An 18547-nucleotide genomic window follows, 5' to 3' on the forward strand; every position below is an offset into this window, starting at 1 on the left:
GCCCGCCCGGCAGCTGATTTTAATTTTATCCTACACCGGATGATGTTCGTCCTCGGAACAGGCTGCTTTCTCCTATCCTGTCCTTTCTTCTCTCTTCGATTTCGGGGGACGAAAAGACCTCCAGTCAGTGCAGTTCCCTACCATCAAATAATAAAAAAAGTTGACCTTGGAAAAGCTCATACTGGCATTACTGGATGATTTACGCAACCTCGTTTGCAAGTCAGGAATTCCAAGTCCTTTTCGCTTCGATTTCCGGAATTTCAGATCTAACGTTTTCCCAAGAACCCTGGGCGAGCAATACATCGTGTCCCCCTCCGTTCAGTCTAAAGCAATCCTACGACGGACAGCAACTGCCTGTAGGCCACCTGATTTTCATTCCTGTCCGCCGGGTCTGATCCGATGGACCTTCCTACTCAAGTTCAACTGGATCATGAACGCAGCGAAGCCGCTTGACTGTGTCTTTGGACAAGTAGTAGGACCTACAATATTATGAGAAAACTTTGAACTACATCTTTCTGACCCCCATGAGTTTACGGTAAAAGCCAGCAGGCCTAGCAGCGTACGATTGTTCAGATTGTCACCCATCAGGATACCGACCACGCGAGACACCCTTAACTTCAGTGACCCATCAGGAAATGTTGCATCAACGATCTATCGTCACACCGCTGGCTCCAACCTCTTCTATCCCCGACACCAAACGAATGCCCCTTGAATTGACTCGTTAAAACTCGTGTAATGTAAACCCATCTTTTTTGTTCCCTGGTTTAGGTCAAGGCGAGATTGCCAAAAATTACCTACAATATTATGAGAAAACTTTGAACTACATCTTTCTGACCCCCATGAGCTTACGGTAAAAGCCAGCAGGCCCAGCAGCATACGATAGTTCAGATGGTCACTCATCAGGATACCGACCACGCGAGACATTCCTTAACTTCAGTGACCCATCAGGAAATGTTGCATCAACGATCTATCGTCACACCGCTGGCTTCAATCTCTTCTATCCCCGACACCAAATGAATGCCCCTTGAATTGACTCGTTAAAACTCGTGTAATGTAAACCCATCTTTTTTGTTCCCTGGTTTAGGTCAAGGCGAGATTGCCAAATCGTACATAGACGAGGGCCTTAAGAAGGGACTCTGGATTGTGCTGCAGAATTGCCACGTTGCCAAGTCCTGGATGAAAGAGCTGGAGCGGATCTGCGCCGAAGTGATAGTTCCGGCGAATACTCACCAGGAGTTTCGACTTTGGCTGACCAGCTATCCGTCCACCACGTTCCCCGTGTCTGTTCTTGAGAACGGGATCAAAATGATCATAGAACCTCCCAAGGGTAAGGAAAACTTTTCGTTAGTTTTCTATGTCTGTTGTCCATACTAGGATTTCTCTCAATCCAGGGATCTTGTAAAGTTAATGACCAAATTTTCTCTTCCAATTAAAATAAATTGATCCCTAGGGCAAAGCTTGACAGATGGAGTGTGCCTCAAGGCATGTGATGTGTTCCAATCTACTTCGTACAAATACAAGACCATTTACTTCAAGTAATAAGAAGCAGTATACTAGTATTTTCAAAATCGTTTGAGATAACCAGGATTTCGTGTTTGAGCCTCTTTCAGTCTTTCCGAAACGCTCAATAAAATTTTCCATTTACATTTTAAGTTTATCAGGATAATTGTGTTTGAACCTTTGTCCACCGGAAGATCCCGTATTCTTTACCTTACGGAAGGGAATACCCTGTACCCTCCTTGATTTGTGGGAGAAAACAACAGTTTTCCCTGAAATTCTCTTTTACCCGATTCCAGGAATCAAAAACAACCTCCTCCGATCTTACACGAACGACCCGATCAATTCCGACGACTTCTACAACGACTCGAAAAACGTCGCAGCGTGGCACAAGCTCCTCTTTTCGTTGTGTTTGTTTCACGCCGTGGTCCAAGAACGTAAACAGTACGGCCCTCTAGGCTGGAACATACCGTATGAGTTCAACCTGAGTGATTTGAACATTAGTATGAAACAACTGCAGATGTTTCTCAACGATTATACGACCATACCGTTTGATGCTTTGATCTATTTGACTGGTAAGTATAATGGTTAATGGAGCTTATTTACGAGTCTTCTTCTTTTTCTTCGCCTTTTCCCGTGTACAGACGGGGTCGGCGTTTTTCGTCAGCCTCTCAATCAGCCCCAACTAGAGTGATTGCTTTGAGCTGACAATTGGTTTTGGCTACAACTTTTACGAGTGGATTACAAGTATACTTCTCAAATGAGACAAAAGAATCCGTTTACGCTGACAATAAGCAGAACTACTCAAATCATTGAGGATTTCATGCTTTGTATCAAGAAGGGACTCTGGATTGTGCTGCAGAATTGCCACGTTGCCAAATCCTGGATGAAAGAGCTGGAGCGGATCTGCGCCGAAGTGATAGTTCCGGCGAATACTCACCAGGAGTTTCGACTTTGGCTGACCAGCTATCCGTCCACCACGTTCCCCGTGTCTGTTCTTGAGAACGGGATCAAAATGATCATAGAACCTCCCAAGGGTAAGGAAAACTTTTCGTTAGTTTTCTATGTCTGTTGTCCATTCTGAGATTTCTCTCAATCCAGGGATCTTGTACAGTTAATGACCAAATTTTCTCTTCCAATTAAAATAAATTGATCCCTAGGGCAAAGCTTGACAGATGGAGTGTGCCTCAAGGCATGTGATGTGTTCCAATCTACTTCGTACAAATACAAGACCATTTACTTCAAGTAATAAGAAGCAGTATACTAGTATTTTCAAAATCGTTTGAGATAACCAGGATTTCGTGTTTGAGCCTCTTTCAGTCTTTCCGAAACGCTCAATAAAATTTTCCATTTACATTTTAAGTTTATCAGGATAATTGTGTTTGAACCTTTGTCCACCGGAAGATCCCGTATTCTTTACCTTACGGAAGGGAATACCCTGTACCCTCCTTGATTTGTGGGAGAAAACAACAGTTTTCCCTGAAATTCTCTTTTACCCGATTCCAGGAATCAAAAACAACCTCTTCCGATCTTACACGAACGACCCGATCAATTCCGACGACTTCTACAACGACTCGAAAAACGTCGCAGCGTGGCACAAGCTCCTCTTTTCGTTGTGTTTGTTTCACGCCGTGGTCCAAGAACGTAAACAGTACGGCCCTCTAGGCTGGAACATACCGTATGAGTTCAACCTGAGTGATTTGAACATTAGTATGAAACAACTGCAGATGTTTCTCAACGATTATACGACCATACCGTTTGATGCTTTGATCTATTTGACTGGTAAGTATAATGGTTAATGGAGCTTATTTACGAGTCTTCTTCTTTTTCTTCGCCTTTTCCCGTGTACAGACGGGGTCGGCGTTTTTCGTCAGCCTCTCAATCAGCCCCAAGTTTAACTTTTTCGTAAAATTCAAGTTTCCCTTAAGTTTGTACCAGCGTCCATTCCATTCCAGGTTCTCGCCATGGAGGTGTACGATCGGGTAATCAAAATCGTCGGCCCGAAGAAGGCCAAACTGGCGGAGGCCGAGGCGGACTACGCGGTTCAAATGGAGAAGCTCAACTCGAAGCGAGCGCAACTGGCCACCGTCCTCGGGAAACTGCAGGCGCTGCGCGACGAACTTGCGCAGAAGTCGAAGGACAAGAAAGAGCTCGAGGATCAGATTGAGCTGTGCAAGCAGAAGTTGGAGCGGGCGGAGAAACTGATTGGAGGGCTGGGAGGCGAGAAGACGCGATGGAGTGAAGCATCGGCGAACCTCTCCAAAGCCCTCGTCAACTGTATTGGAGACATTCTCATATGTGCAGGTAAAGTAAATTTTGATGGTGGTCCACCTTTGAATGTTAAATTTTGGACTTAAGAGGTAGACCTAAACCTTACGAGTGCAACCAATTATTCATAGTACAATAGTTTGTTTGATAATGGTAATCTCATGATAGATATAATGAGTCCTCCTTTTTGGCTTTGATTCGTCGCTTACTTTGAAACCACTTGTGTTGTTTCCAGGCATCATCACATACTTGGGCGCATTCACCGTTGACTTCCGCAACGATTTGATCGAGCAATGGAAATCGCTGAGCAGTCAAGAACAAATGCCGTTCACTCTATCCTTCTCCATGATCACCACACTGGGGGACGCCGTCAAAATCCGTTCCTGGAATATCAACGGCCTTCCGGTCGACAACTTCAGCATTGAAAACGGCATCATCCTCTTCAACAGCAACAAGTGGCCACTCCTGATCGACCCTCAAGGTCAGGCGAACAAATGGTTAAAGAACGTCGAGAAGGGGAACCTCTCCGTTGTCAAACTGACGGATGCAACTCTTCTGCGAACTCTGGAGAGAGCCATCCGCACGGGTACGGCTGTACTCTTGGAAAACATCCAGGAAACGATCGATAGCTCTCTAGAACCGGTTCTCCTTAAGAGCTACTATAAAATTCAGAACCAACTCATCATGACCTTGAACAACAAGGAGATTGAATACAACATTAAGTTTCGACTGTATATTACAACCCGGCTGAAGAATCCGCATTATATTCCGGAAATATTGACCAAGATTACGCTCATCAATTTTATGATCACACCACAAGGATTGCAGAATCAACTGCTGGGTAAGTTTGGCAGGAACATGGAAGACTTTTATTCTCAAATACTGTTGGTCACTTTTGGATTTACTCAGAATCTCGACAAGTGAGAAGCTTGTTTATCACTAAACGTATGAGTCCAGCCACTCACAATCAGGTACACCTGACACCTGATGAGCACACACACATACACACTATCAGGTAGAACTGTCGTCAAAGATTCAATCAGCTTACATATTACATTTATTACATGCTGGAAAATCTCTCCATTTGCAGGCATTGTCGTTGCCAAAGAGAAACCAGATCTAGAAACCAAGAAGAATGAACTCATCATCGAGAGCGCCAATAACAAGAAGATCCTGAAGGAAACTGAAGACAAGATCCTCGAAGTCCTCTCTTCCTCCCAGGGCAATATTCTGGAGGATGAATCTGCCGTTCAAATTTTAACCTCCAGCAAGGTTCTGTCCGCTGAGATTACTGCCAAGCAGGAGATTTCCAGGTAATTTCTAAGCAATCTCCGTAGCCAAGTGAGTATCACACTGGGCTTGCATACCGGAGGTCCTAGGTTTGATTCCCGACAGAGTCGAAGTTTTTACGGGTGTATACTTTGGCCAAAGAGTGGAACTTAGCCTCGTGAGGACAATTGAGTAGCTTCTTTGAATGAGCAGCTGAACATTGGTGGCATTATTTTCTTTATTTACTGTACCTAGATACTAATTATTAATAATTAACCAAGTCTTTGTTTAGACCGCGAGAGGAAAAGGTCTTTTCAGTCCATTGCTGTTAGTATAAACAAGGTATATTCTATTGTCTATTGATCTATTCTATTCTATCCTATCCTATTCGATTCTATTCTATTCCAATCTTTCAGTCGCACCGAGAAGGAAATCGACGATGCCCGCATGATGTACATCCCCGTGTCCAAACATTCCTCCGTTCTGTTCTTCTGCTGTGCCGAACTCTCCAACATCGACCCCATGTACCAGTATTCGCTCAACTGGTTCATCAACCTGTACGTCCAATCCATCGAAGGAAGCGAGAAGACAGATCAGCTGGATAAGAGACTGAAGATTCTGATGAATCACTTCACGTACAGCATTTATAAGAATATCTGCAGATCCCTGTTTGAGGATCACAAGCTGGTGTTCTCGTTCGTGTTGTGCACAGGTAGGTAATAAGTATTTTCGTTCTTAAATAGATGAGTGTTCTATCATTGGTTTTATTTTGTAGCACGGAAACGCAACAACATGGATCTAACGAAATCGTATGCATTGTTCTAGCATGTCCATTGTCCATCCTACACTATGCCCCTCGTCCCGCATCAGTAAAAAGACACAATACTTTTCAATTTAGTTGCTGGGTCATTTTTATTTTGTAGCACGGAAACGCTACAACATGGATCTAACGAAATCGTATGGTGTATGTCCTAGCATGTCCATTGTCCATCCTACACTATGCCCCTCGTCCCGCATCAGTAAAAAGACACAATACTTTTCAATTTAATTGCTGGGTCAATACGAGAACACCAGAAAGTAACTCATTGAAATATCAAAATTTGTAACTCATTGAAATATAATTGAAATCAAATATTGCAATTTTTTTGTCAAACCCGGAACATTCTGTAAGGCAAGCAAGAGCTGGCAAGTTCTTCATCCTTAATCCATCACCCTGTTGTTTCCAGGAATCCAAAGATCAAACGAGACCCTGGACGAAACCCTGTTCAAATACTTCCTAACGGGTAGCATCGACCTGACGATGGTGCTGGGTCAATACGAGAACACCAGAAAGTAACTCATTGAAATATCAAAATTTGTAACTCATTGAAATATCATTGAAATCAAATATTGCAATTTTTTTGTCAAACCCGGAACATTCTGTAAGGCAAACAAGAGCTGGCAAGTTCTTCATCCTTAATCCATCACCCTATTGTTTCCAGGAATCCAAAGATCAAACGAGACCCTGGACGAAACCCTGTTCAAATACTTCCTAACGGGTAGCATCGACCTGACGATGGACTCACCAAACCCATCACCCTCCTGGCTGAGCAACAAAACCTGGACCGACATCATTCAAATCTCCAAATTGCCTCAGCTCGGAGACTTGAAGGCTTCGGTGAAAACGAAGAACTCCGAATGGAAGAGTTACTACGATTCGAAAACACCCGAAAAGGAACGAGTCAGCTACGTGCAGGACAAGTCGGACATTTGTGTGCTGAATATTCTCAAGATTATTCGCCCTGATAAAGTCATTCAAGGTACAGTAGAACCTAGATTATTTCAACTCCAAAATCCATTGTTTTTTCTATCTTTCAAAGGGTATCTCATCTTATCAGAGGAAAAGATCATAGAAAGTGATCATTTCAACTACCCCCGGTCCCAATTAGTTTCCCGCCCGCCCGGAGCTGTATCTCATCTTATCAGAGGAAAAGATCATAGAAAGTGATCATTTCAACTACCCCCGGTCCCAATTAGTTTCCCGCCCGCCCGGAGCTGATTTAAATTTTATCCTACACGGATGATGTTCGTCCTCGGAACGGCTGGCTTTCTCCTATCCTGTCTTTCTTCTCTCTTCGATTTCGGGACGAAAAGACCTCCACAGTTGCAGTCCCCTCCATCAAATCTATTAAAAAAGGTTGACTTGGAAAAGCTCATACTGGATTACTGGATGATTTACGCAACTCGTTGCAGTCAGAATTCCAAGTCTTTCGCTTCGATTTCCAGGAATTCAGATCTACGTTTCCAAGAACCTGGGCGAGCAATACATCGTGTCCCCTCCGTTCAGTCTAAAGCAATCCTACGACGACAGCAACTGCTGTACGCCACTGATTTTCATTCTGTCCGCCGGGTCTGATCCGATGGACCTCCTACTCAAGTTCAACTCGGATATGAACGCTGCGAAGCCGCTGACTGTGTCTTTGGGACAAGGTAAAGTAGGACTACATAATTCTTAGACTTCCTAGTCAGGGGGTCAAAGAAGGACAAGGTACTTAAGGTAGTCATCGTGAGGGCAGTGTGGTTATCATGAACGAAATTACCTATGGACATGAACGCTGCGAAGCCGCTGACTGTGTCTTTGGGACAAGGTAAAGTAGGACTACATAATTCTTGGACTTCCTAGTCAGGGGGTCAAAGAAGGACAAGGTACTTAAGGTAGTCATCGTGAGGGCAGTGTGGTTATCATGAACGAAATTACCTAAGAATCTTCAGTCTCTTATCCAGCTGATCTGTCTTCTCGCTTCCTTCGATGGATTGGACGTACAGGTTGATGAACCAGTTGAGCGAATACTGGTACATGGGGTCGATGTTGGAGAGTTCGGCACAGCAGAAGAACAGAACGGAGGAATGTTTGGACACGGGGATGTACATCATGCGGGCATCGTCGATTTCCTTCTCGGTGCGACTGAAAGATTGGAATAGAATAGAATCGAATAGGATAGGATAGAATAGAATAGATCAATAGACAATAGAATATACCTTGTTTATACTAACAGCAATGGACTGAAAAGACCTTTTCCTCTCGCGGTCTAAACAAAGACTTGGTTAATTATTAATAATTAGTATCTAGGTACAGTAAATAAAGAACCACACCTAAATAATGTTCAGCTGCTCATTCAAAGAAGCTACTCAATTGTCATCACGAGGCTAAGTTCCACTCTTTGGCCAAAGTATACACCCGTAAAAACTTCGACTCTGTCGGGAATCAAACCTAGGACCTCCGGTATGTGTGTCCACACAGAGTCGACCGGCCGTCGATCGATGTCGACTGAACCGTCCACACTGCCTCGATAACATTGTTCTATGGTAGCAGCACGTCTGCAATTCTGCATTGTAAGATGCGGATTCGCTTCCCGCCGGGGCAGATTTTATCCTGAACGGATAGTGTTCGTTCTCGGAACGGCTGGCTTTCTCCTGTTCTGTCGTCCGTGTGTTGCAAGCTGGCAGAAAGGAATTTTTATGTCCTCAGGCACCATCTGAATTTAATATTCTCCTCTTTATTCAATCCCTACCCGTTAACAAAACACCCATGATTCCAGTAACCTTTTCTATTCTGCTCCTTCGCACACAGGTATTCAATCCTACAAGACGGCTGGCTTTCTCCTGTTCTGTCGTCCGTGTGTTGTAAGCTGGCAGAAAGGATTTTTTATGTCCTCAGGCACCATCTGAATTTAATATTCTCCTCTTTTGCAGGTATTCAATCCCTACCCGTTAACAAAACACCCATGATTCCAGTAACCTTTTCTATTCTGCTCCTTCGCACACAGGTATTCAATCCTACATTCAATCCCTACCGCTGAACAACACCCCGGAGATTTTCGGCCTCCACGAAAACGCCGACCTCACCAAGAATTTCAACGAAACCCGCCTAGTCCTCGGGAACATCCTTCTGTGCGCCCAACAGGGTTCAACCCCGGGGGCCCAACCTGGGGATGCCGAGGCTAAGAATGTACGAATCATCGATGAACTGCTGGGCAAATTCCCGGAGCAGTTTGACGAAGAAGCGGCGGGAAGGAAGTATCCTATCCTGTATAACCAGTCGATGAATACAGTGTTGAAACAGGTGAGAAGTCAAGAGCACTGCCTCTCAACCCGGAGGTACTAGGCTCGAATCCCGGTCAGGGCGGAAAATTTCTAACCAATTTTTGGCGTGATAGCGCCTGTACTAGACCATACGAAATATAAGATGGCGCCATCCGAAATCCAAGATTATAACACCTAAAGAAGTCAAAGAAATCAGTCCTAAAAGAACCCTGGCCTTCGTAAGAAGTCTAGGGCTCTTCTAGAAAAAATTTCGAGTCCCGGTCAGGGCGGAAAATTTCTAACCAATTTTTGGCGTGATAGCGCCTGTACTAGACAATACGAAGTATAAGATGGCGCCATACGAAATCCAAGATGGCGCCATCCGAAATCCAACATTATAACACCTAAAGAAGTCAAAGAAATCAGTCCTAAAAGAACCCTGGCCTTCGTAAGAAGTCTAGGGCTCTTCTAGAAAAAATAAAGGGAATGACACAAAAGATCGAACCAGGTCGCAGTGACCAAGGGCGTTTATTAAAGCCAATACCAATAACAAAGATTGCGCGCCATCGGAACGGGTAAAATACAACTAAAGTAACCCGTTGATTTTATGAAATCTGAATACGTGTGCCAATTTTATTTAATCTCTTTTCTTCAGGAACTCATTCGATACAATCGTCTCACTGTTATCATTAAGAAATCGCTCCAAGAAGTCCGCCAAGCAGTCAAGGGGTTAATTGTCATGTCTAAAGAACTAGAAGAGATCAATACGTCAATCATGTTTGCATTTTATTTGTTCTTTTTTCTTCAGGAACTCATTCGATACAATCGTCTCACCGTTATCATTAAGAAATCGCTCCAAGAAGTCCGCCAAGCAGTCAAGGGGTTGATTGTCATGTCTAAAGAACTAGAAGAGATCAATACGTCAATCATGTTTGGAAAAATACCGCAAGCTTGGGCATCCAAGTCTTACCCTTCTCTTAAACCACTGGGAAGCTACATAGTAGATCTACTGGCAAGGTAAAATAGATATTCAGGTGATGGACAAAAAGTAGAATCTGTAGACCAAAATCACAAACTCACTACTAAAATATGTACAGACTTTGGTACGTAGCTCAGTCAAAGTTAACCGCAACTTGGAACTATTCCAGGGATATAATACCATCCCCCCTATATTCTTCTCATTTTTTCTTCCTCTTCTTCACGCTTATCACGGTTGACATCGAATCTGGAGGTTGGTGTTTCGAGCCCAAATCAAGTAATAAAATTTATCCAAGTCTATTAATAGGAGTAAAATCTGTACACCAAAATCATAAACTCACTAAAATATGTACAGACTTTGGTACGTAGCTCAGTCAAAGTTAACCGCAACTTGGAACTATTACAGGGACATAATACCATCCCCCCTATATTCTTCTCATTTTTTCTACCTCTTCCTCACGCTTATCACGGTTGACATCGAATCTGGAGGTTGGTGTTTCGAGCCCAAATCAAGTAATAAAATTTATCCAAGTCTATTAATAGGGAAACGACATTTGTGACGATCAATTTAACAGGCTTGACACAGTCAAAATTCCTTTTCCCCCTCCTTTCTTTTCCAGATTGAACTTCTTCCAAGTCTGGATCGACACGGGTATCCCTCAGGTGTTCTGGCTATCCGGTTTCTACTTTACGCAGGGAGGAGATAAGAAAGGACAAGTTATAAGAATAAAGAAAAAAAAAAATAGAAGTTATAAAGAGGAGGAGACAAAAGGAATGGAAAGTTTTAAATAAAAGAGCAGAAGGAGGACGAAGATGAGGATAATGAAGCAGAAGAGAAGGAAGAGGTGAGAAGAAGAAGAAGAAGAAGAAGAAGAAGAAGAAGAAGAAGAAGAAGAAGAAGAAGAAGAAGAAGAAGAAGAAGAAGTACAAGAAGAAGAAGAAGAAGAAGAAGAAGAAGAAGAAGAAGAAGAAGAAGAAGAAGAAGAAGAAGAAGAAGAAGAAGAAGTACTCAAGAGAAGGAGGAGGAGGAGGAGAAAAAGAGCTTGTACAGAAAAACTGAGAGGGTAGACATCCTGTTCAATTCCCGACACAGGACACCACATGCAAAGGTAGGTCAGGAATTCAGGATGTCCGGCATTTGTACGTATACCGTACTCCGAAACCCAACACTCGTAATACGAGAAAAAGAAAAAGAATTGAAGTCTACGAACATAAAAATGAGAACATCACAACAAGAACAAGACTTTGTTCAGGGCAATCCTTTTGTTTCTCTATTTTCCAATTAGCATTGGAAGTAATTAGATTCCATTGTCTGCGCCAGAACATACAATCCTAAAATACCCCCCCTCTCCTTTGCTTGTTTATCCTTCTCTTACATTAGACATTGTGCTTTGTTTGTCCTTCTCACTCCTACTCCAGTTAAAGCACGAGCGAAGAGTGAAAAATCTGTGAGGTTTGCACTTTGAAACTTGACCATGATTGTTTCTTTTGTCTGTTTGTCTCAGAAAACCAGCCGTTCCGAGAACGAACATTACCTACCCGTTCAGGATGAAATTCGCCGTGGGCGGGAATCGAACCCACGCCCTAGCGCTTACAAGGCAGACGCTTTATCAACCAAGAACCAAGTTAGGCTGGCAGGTGGCAGTGTCTTTCTTGCTATGTTGGGATAATGTTCGTTCTCGGAACGGCTGGCTTTCTCCTATCCTGTCTTCCTTCTCTCTTCGATTTCGGGACGATAAGACCATAGCAGTTACAGTTCCCTCTGTCAAAGCTCTTAATAATAATAATAATAATAATAATAAAAATAATAAAAAAAAATAAAAAAAATTGCTGTTCTAGTAATCTAGTCGAAAATTAATACCTATATTTCGCCTTCAATAAAAATAGCAACAACTGTATGCAATATGCTCATATTGAAGGCGCAAGATAAGACTGTCTGCAACACTTGCTTTTCCCCCGCGAAAAATTCAAAACCGGTAGACCTAAATATTTTGGATTTTGAATGGGATTTGGTTTGGACTTTGGAGGACTTGGGTCATTTTTGTCTAGTTTTGCGGCACTTTGGGCTCTTTTGAAGCAGGATTGGATTTCTAGAGGCGTAGAGTATAGATTTTGTTCTTTCCTCAGTGTTTTCGTCAGGTAAGAAAAATCTCAGGATAAATCTTTTTGATTATAAATCTCTATCTTGAGGTGATCCAACTTGGTAGGTAAGCTGTGATCTGCCTTAGCCTTAGCTCAAGTTAACCCTTCTGTGGTCTGTAGATCCAGGACCAAGAGGTCTATCAGTATACCACTTAAATGAATCTGGATCTTGGTCCCTAGCTTTAATGATTGGATTGTTCTTTTAGTTTTCTGTACCTACTTGCCAAAATTGAAGCAAGAAAGAGGATAGGATAGGAGAAAGCAAGCTGTTTAAAGACCAAACCTTGTCTGATTAGGTCACAAAAACCTTTGTTTTATTCCTACAGATTTTAATAAAAATGAGGTAAAATTGTCTACTCCTCAGACTAAAAATTGAGAAATCATATCTCATAGATTTCAGGTACATTGTACAGAGTAATACAGTTAAAAAATTTATTCAGTCAACAAGAGCTATTTCTAGTCATTGAGTTGGCACAGAGCAGCCACTCCTCGGTTAATCCAATGTTCTTGTGGCAGACTCGTAGGAAATACAATCCACATGACAAAGTTGGTCGAGTGACCAGTAGTTGACAGGATGCCTCGTCTCTCACCAGTTTTGTAAATTGGGCAATCATAGGATGGTATCTTTTTGAATTCATTCTGAAAATTTGGAAGGAATATTGGGTATCAAATTTTGAGCCTAGTAATCTCAGAAGGTTGTGGGTTGATTCCTGCCGGGGCATTTTTTTTTTTTTTATTATTATTATTATTTTTAGTACTTGGAAATATCTTGGACTAAAATATTTACTTGAATATTCTTCAAGCTTTCTGACAGGCTCATTTTTAAACAAAACCATTCTTATTGTATTGTCCCGCCTCTGTGGCCGAGTGGTCAAGAGCACTGACTCTCAACCCAGAGGTGGTAGGTTCAAATCCTGGCCAGGGAGGAAATTTTCTAACCAGACTTTTCCATTCTTGGATAGGCATGGATGTAAATGTAAAAGAATATGCCTTAAAGTAATGTGAAAGCAGTACCAAGGTATATTTTTTTTTTTTTTTTTTTTTTTTTTTTTTTTTTTATTGAAAAAAAGCATGTTTCCTGTCTCGCAGTACTTACCTTCATTCCTGGTTTGAACCAAATGATTGGCACTTGATCATAGAGGATATTTGGCAAGGACTCCCCTAGCTCCCGAGTTACACGATCCCATCTGGCACCCTCTAGGAACAGGCCCTGAGGATTGTGGAAAGTGTAAGAGTATGAATACCTTCATATTTGTCAGGGATAGTATTTGAGGTTTCAAGCAAATAATGAATGAGACTTGATAAAAAAAAAAAAAAAACTCCAACAAAGGAGTAGAAAAAAAAGATCTGATAAACATAAACCAATGAAAAAATAAGAAAATTTCATTTAAAAAGAGTGTTCTAACCTTTAATTAATTTTTACCTTGATAATGGTGTGTGCTTTTTAGTCCGTCCTTCCTTTATTATTACTAATAATAAAAGGTATAGTGGACGGACTATTGTATTTGCTTCGTTAATACAATGTAGGTGTTTAAGGTGCATAAATATGGTAAAAGTTACCTCACAAAAAGCACTGCAATCTTCTTCCTTGAGTTTAGCCTTACGTTTGCAAGAAACATAAAAATAATCAGACACTTTTGAGTTGATTAAGAAATCCATAAAACCCACTTTCTTAAAAATACAGGTCGATAATTATTAAAATCGATAATTATTATCGATTCCCTTTTGTCATACTCTTATCTTACCATTCCTCAAAGTTGCCAAAATACCGACTGAATTGTTTACACAGGCATTTTCGTTGTCCCTTTTGTCATACTCTTATCTTACCATTCCTCAAAGTTGCCAAAATACCGACTGAATTGTTTACACAGGTATTTTCGTTGTTGATTATTTTCCAGGTATGATTATCCAGCTTTCCAGCTCAAAAACTGAATTGTTCCAGTCATCACATTGCAGCTCAACAACTACACACCATCTCCCAGAGTCCCAGATAATAGAAGCTACATATGCTACAGTATTGATAAAGGTATGTACTTTTAAGCGTGCTAAGGCAGTAAGGATTTCTTGAATTTAATGGAATAAATTAGACAGAAAAAAAAAAGAAAAAAAAAATAGGTACAGTAAACTCCATAGCAACATGATTGATACTCTGAAAGAAAGTAGATAAACTCTGTAGCTACATGATTGCTTTGCCGAGTAAACAGGTACATACTCTGAAAAATTAAACAAAAATATATTGAGTATCACAATTGGTCCTAGAAATGGACCTAATGGGATTTAGACCATGGAAGTCACTTTCTTACCGAGCAATAAACACCGATGTCCAGTTTGGTCTTAGGTTGATCCGTTATCTCATACAGAGTGACCTCAAACTCAAGGCCCACCTGGTCTATGGGTACTTTACGACGACGCGAGTAGTTCTGCAGAATACCGGTCAGAAAGGACTGCGTAAAGTAGAAACCGGATAGCCAGAACACCTGAGGGATACCCGTGTCGATCCAGACTTGGAAGAAGTTCAATCTAGAAAAGAAAGGGGGGGGAAAGGAATTTTGACTGTGTTAAGTCTGTTAAATTGATCATCACAAATGTAGTTTCCCTATTAATAGACTTGGATAAATTTTATTACTTGATTTGGGCTCGAAACACCAACCTCCAGATTCGATGTCAACCGTGATAAGTAGGGGGAAAGGGAATTTTGACTGTGTTAAGCCTGTTAAATTGATCGTCACAAATGTAGTTTCCCTATTAATAGACTTGGATAAATTTTATTACTTGATTTGGACTCGAAACACCAACCTCCAGATTCGATGTCAACCGTGATAAGCGTGAAGAAGAGGAAGAAAAAATTAGAAGAATATAGGGGGGATGGTATTATGTCCCTGTAATAGTTCCAAGTTGCGGTTAACTTTGACTGAGCTACTTAACAAAGTCTGTACATATTTTAGTGAGTTTATGATTTTGGTGTACAGATTCTACTTTTTTGACCATCACCTGAATATCTATTTTACCTTGCCAGTAGATCTACTATGTAGCTTCCCAGTGGTTTAAGAGAAGGGTAAGACTTGGATGCCCAGGCTTGCGGTATTTTTCCAAACATGATTGACGTATTGATCTCTTCTAGTTCTTTAGACATGACAATTAACCCCTTGACTGCTTGGCGGACTTCTTGGAGCGATTTTTTAATGATAACCGTGAGACGATTGTATCGAATGAGTTCCTGAAGAAAAGAGAAGAAATAAAATTGGCACACGTATTCAGATTTCATAAAATCAGCGGGTTACTTTAGTTGTATTTTACCCGTTCCGATGGCGCGCAATCTTTGTTATTGGTATTGGCTTTAATAAACGCCCTTGGTCACTGCGACCTGGTTAGATCTTTTGTGTCATTCCCTTTATTTTTTCTAGAAGAGCCCTAGACTTTTTACGAAGGCCAGGGTTCTTTTAGGACTGATTTCGTGATTTCTTTGACTTCTTTAGGTGTTATAATCTTGGATTTTGGATGGCGCCATCTTGGATTTCGTATGGCGCCATCTTATATTTCGTATGGTCTAGTACAGGCGCTATCACGCCAAAAATTGGTTAGAAATTTTCCGCCCTGACCGGGATTCGAACCTAGTACCTCCGGATTGAGAGGCAGTGCTCTTGACTTCTCACCTGTTTCAACACTGTATTCATCGACTGGTTATACAGGATAGGATACTTCTTTCCAGCCGCTTCTTCGTCAAACTGCTCCGGGAATTTGCCCAGCAGTTCATCGATGATTCGCACATTCTTAGCCTCGGCATCCCCAGGTTGGGCCCCCGGGGTTGAACCTTGTTGGGCGCACAGAAGGATGTTCCCGAGGACTAGGCGGGTTTCGTTGAAACTCTTGGCGAGGTCGGCGTGACACTCCCTTAGTCAACGTACGAGTATTAAAGTGCACTCACCCATTTGCACAATCCTTCACACGCCAGTGACACATTCTTAATCACTTCCGGATCAAACTCTCTATTGTTGGCGAATCTACTCCGTATTACTTTCATGATGGCAGGATCAATATTATCCTTGTTATACTCCTGCAATGATTGCAGGAATTTGGAATCTCCCAAAAGTTTCAACGAAGGCTCCCACCAGTCTTCAATCATTTTGCCGGAGCCACTCGGATCTGGCTTCTTAACAGACTTAACGCCTTTCATCACACAGATCGCCTCCAGCACGAGCTTGACAGCCGAGGGAGGGTTCTTCATGGACTTGACAATTGTAATGTCCGCTGCCTTCAACGTTCCCAAGGCACTTTCAGCAGCTTTTAACGCAGGAATGGCTTCAGCCAGGTCGCTTTCACAGTCATCCTTAATAGCTTGACTGGCGGCAGCTGCTTCATTGGCTAGTGCTTCATCAGCGCCCACAATCTCCTTGGTGGCTTCTACTTGCACCGTGTCTTGTTCTATCTTCACCATGAGCTTCTCAGTCTCCACAGACGTCACTTCAAGTTGTGGCTTCAACGCTGTGAGCTCCTCCGACATTTCGCTCACTTGGCCCGCAGCAAACTCTAGCTTTGTGAGTCCCACATTGTATCTTTCTTTGAGGAGCCTGATCTCATCCATCTTGTTTCCGTACAGTTGCTTGAACGTCTTCAGCAACTCCATGTAAGCGATCGGCGTAACGTAGTACTTCCGCTTGAGCCTTTCGTAGAATTCGTCAGCGCTCTCCTCGACCGTTTTGTGGAAGGATTTGCAAAGTGACACGCAACTTTGCTTCAGCATATCGTCGATAGGCATCGTGAGGAAGCTTTTTTGGGCAACTTTCTCGAGCGCATCTTCTGGCCAGGATGTGAACCAATCGATGGTGCTACAGTTGATGAGAGATGGAAACTGGCGCAGTCGGTTACGGAATGCTTCCCCTATCGGAGAGAAGATGAGAGCAACGTGCAGGTTGAGTTGAACCCTCTCGATGAAGAAGTTGTATAGGGCGAGAGGAGTGGTGTCGATTTTCTTCTCCGTCTTCCGAGCGACTTCGGCCATTTGATCTTGAATGGCGATCTTGTCTTCGGATGGCAACAGGTTGGGTATATCACCTGAAAAGTATTTCAATAGCATTCATGTGTTCGATTGCTTTAGAGATTTTGAAACAATCAATGATCAACTTATTTATAATTTTTAAATTGGTACATATGCGAATGTCTATGCTTAAATCCCCGAATGATTCGCGAAATGTTAGTTATAGATCTTTGTATTTGTATTTTCAAAAACCACCCGTGGTGCGAAGGAATGTATCGCTATTGTTTGTGCTACTTGGTCTTCAATATATTAGGTCAGCCACTCACTATCAGGTAGACATAACAGGTACGGCTGAAAAGGTCCGTCTGTAAGGTCTACTTGATGAGCACACACACACACTATTAGGTATGCAAGAACATGGGAATGTATTAATGGATACTGGATAACTATCATGCTTTCTTTGAAAAGTCTAAAGGTAGAAACACTACCATCACGTCACGTGAGCTCATTGGGATTCCGAAATATGTGCCCAGTTCAAAATTTTCCCAGAATATTGTAGGTAATCTCATTGAGGACAGTTACGTCACGTGACGTGATAGTACAGTTTTTCTACCTCAATATTCCAAAGATCCAAAACAGAAATCCAAGCTCGCTCTCTAGGCTAGAACTTCTAATTGACCTAGTTAGCTTTACGGTAGAACGGGTTCGATCCGTACCGGGGCGAACTCTATCCTAATCGGATGAGGTTCGTTCTCGGAACTGCTGGCTTTCTCCTATAGTTTCCTCCTCTCTTGGCTTTCGGGACGATAAGGCCTTAGCAGTTATAGTTCCTTCAATCAAACCTCTTCAAAAAACTTCGATTTTGCAACGATAAGATTTCCGTCGCGTTACAGTTCCCTCTATGAAAAAAGAAAAAAAAAAAAATACATAGATTTGATTTGATTAGTAAAAGATCCCAAACTTCCCAGCCTACCTGTAGGTCCTACAAACATCATGGGCACGTCGTTTTGCAAGTACAGGTTGATGAAGAAGTTCTGCATACACGTCACATTGGTCGGTATGATGAGGTCGCTCGGTCGCAGGTTGGGTGGAAAAGTTGGCCTCTCTACCGTTTCCAGCCAGGTCATCCATTGGCCGTTCTTGCGTTTGTCGTAGAAGTAGTCAAATATGGTGTAGGCGTCCGGATAGGATTGGTGTTTGGTGAATTTGAACTTGGCCGGCCTTGGGTATTGCTGGCCTACATCGTCCTCACCTGAAAAAGAACCCAAATCAATTGAGATATTATTGCTTTCTATTCATTATTATTGTCTTTATGGTGAAGTCATAAGAGCTTTTTAATCTTTGCAATTTTTGGAG

The 18547-nt window shown here is 42.2% G+C and overlaps 2 protein-coding genes across 2 annotated transcripts in view; one reads left to right on the plus strand and one right to left on the minus strand.

The window, feature by feature from the left end:
• The first annotated feature begins 2002 nt into the window (after positions 1-2002).
• On the plus strand, positions 2003-7529 carry LOC103506303 (dynein heavy chain 3, axonemal-like). Its single transcript, XM_026821387.1, has 9 exons — positions 2003-2072; positions 2235-2534; positions 3004-3279; positions 3436-3801; positions 4001-4606; positions 4856-5078; positions 5451-5746; positions 6516-6833; positions 7300-7529. The coding sequence occupies exons 1-9, from the start codon at positions 2003-2005 to the stop codon at positions 7527-7529; spliced, it is 2685 nt and encodes an 894-aa protein (XP_026677188.1).
• Positions 7530-7767: 238 nt separating this feature from the next.
• The window catches only part of LOC103506306 (dynein heavy chain 3, axonemal-like), a 30956-nt gene continuing 20176 nt past the window's right edge, over positions 7768-18547 (minus strand). The window contains 8 exon segments of the mRNA XM_026821388.1: positions 7768-7978; positions 12692-12855; positions 13313-13426; positions 14520-14736; positions 15225-15433; positions 15870-16103; positions 16142-17268; positions 18165-18443. Of these exon segments, the coding sequence (XP_026677189.1) occupies positions 7768-7978; positions 12692-12855; positions 13313-13426; positions 14520-14736; positions 15225-15433; positions 15870-16103; positions 16142-17268; positions 18165-18443 (2555 nt within the window).

The sequence above is a fragment of the Diaphorina citri genome, unplaced genomic scaffold (assembly GCF_000475195.1).
Source record: "Diaphorina citri unplaced genomic scaffold, Diaci psyllid genome assembly version 1.1 scaffold226, whole genome shotgun sequence".
NCBI classification, from domain to species: Eukaryota; Metazoa; Arthropoda; class Insecta; order Hemiptera; family Psyllidae; genus Diaphorina; species Diaphorina citri.

What these genes read in the sequence shown, in the direction of transcription:
- LOC103506303 (XM_026821387.1), top strand. Translation starts at nt 2,003, where the DNA reads ATGAAACAACTGCAGATGTTTCTCAACGATTATACGACCATACCGTTT. An exon ending in TGCTTTGATCTATTTGACTG is followed by an intron (nt 2,073 to 2,234) that starts GTAAGTATAATG and finishes AACTTTTACGAG; the next exon opens with TGGATTACAAGTATACTTCT. An exon ending in GATCATAGAACCTCCCAAGG is followed by an intron (nt 2,535 to 3,003) that starts GTAAGGAAAACT and finishes ACCCGATTCCAG; the next exon opens with GAATCAAAAACAACCTCTTC.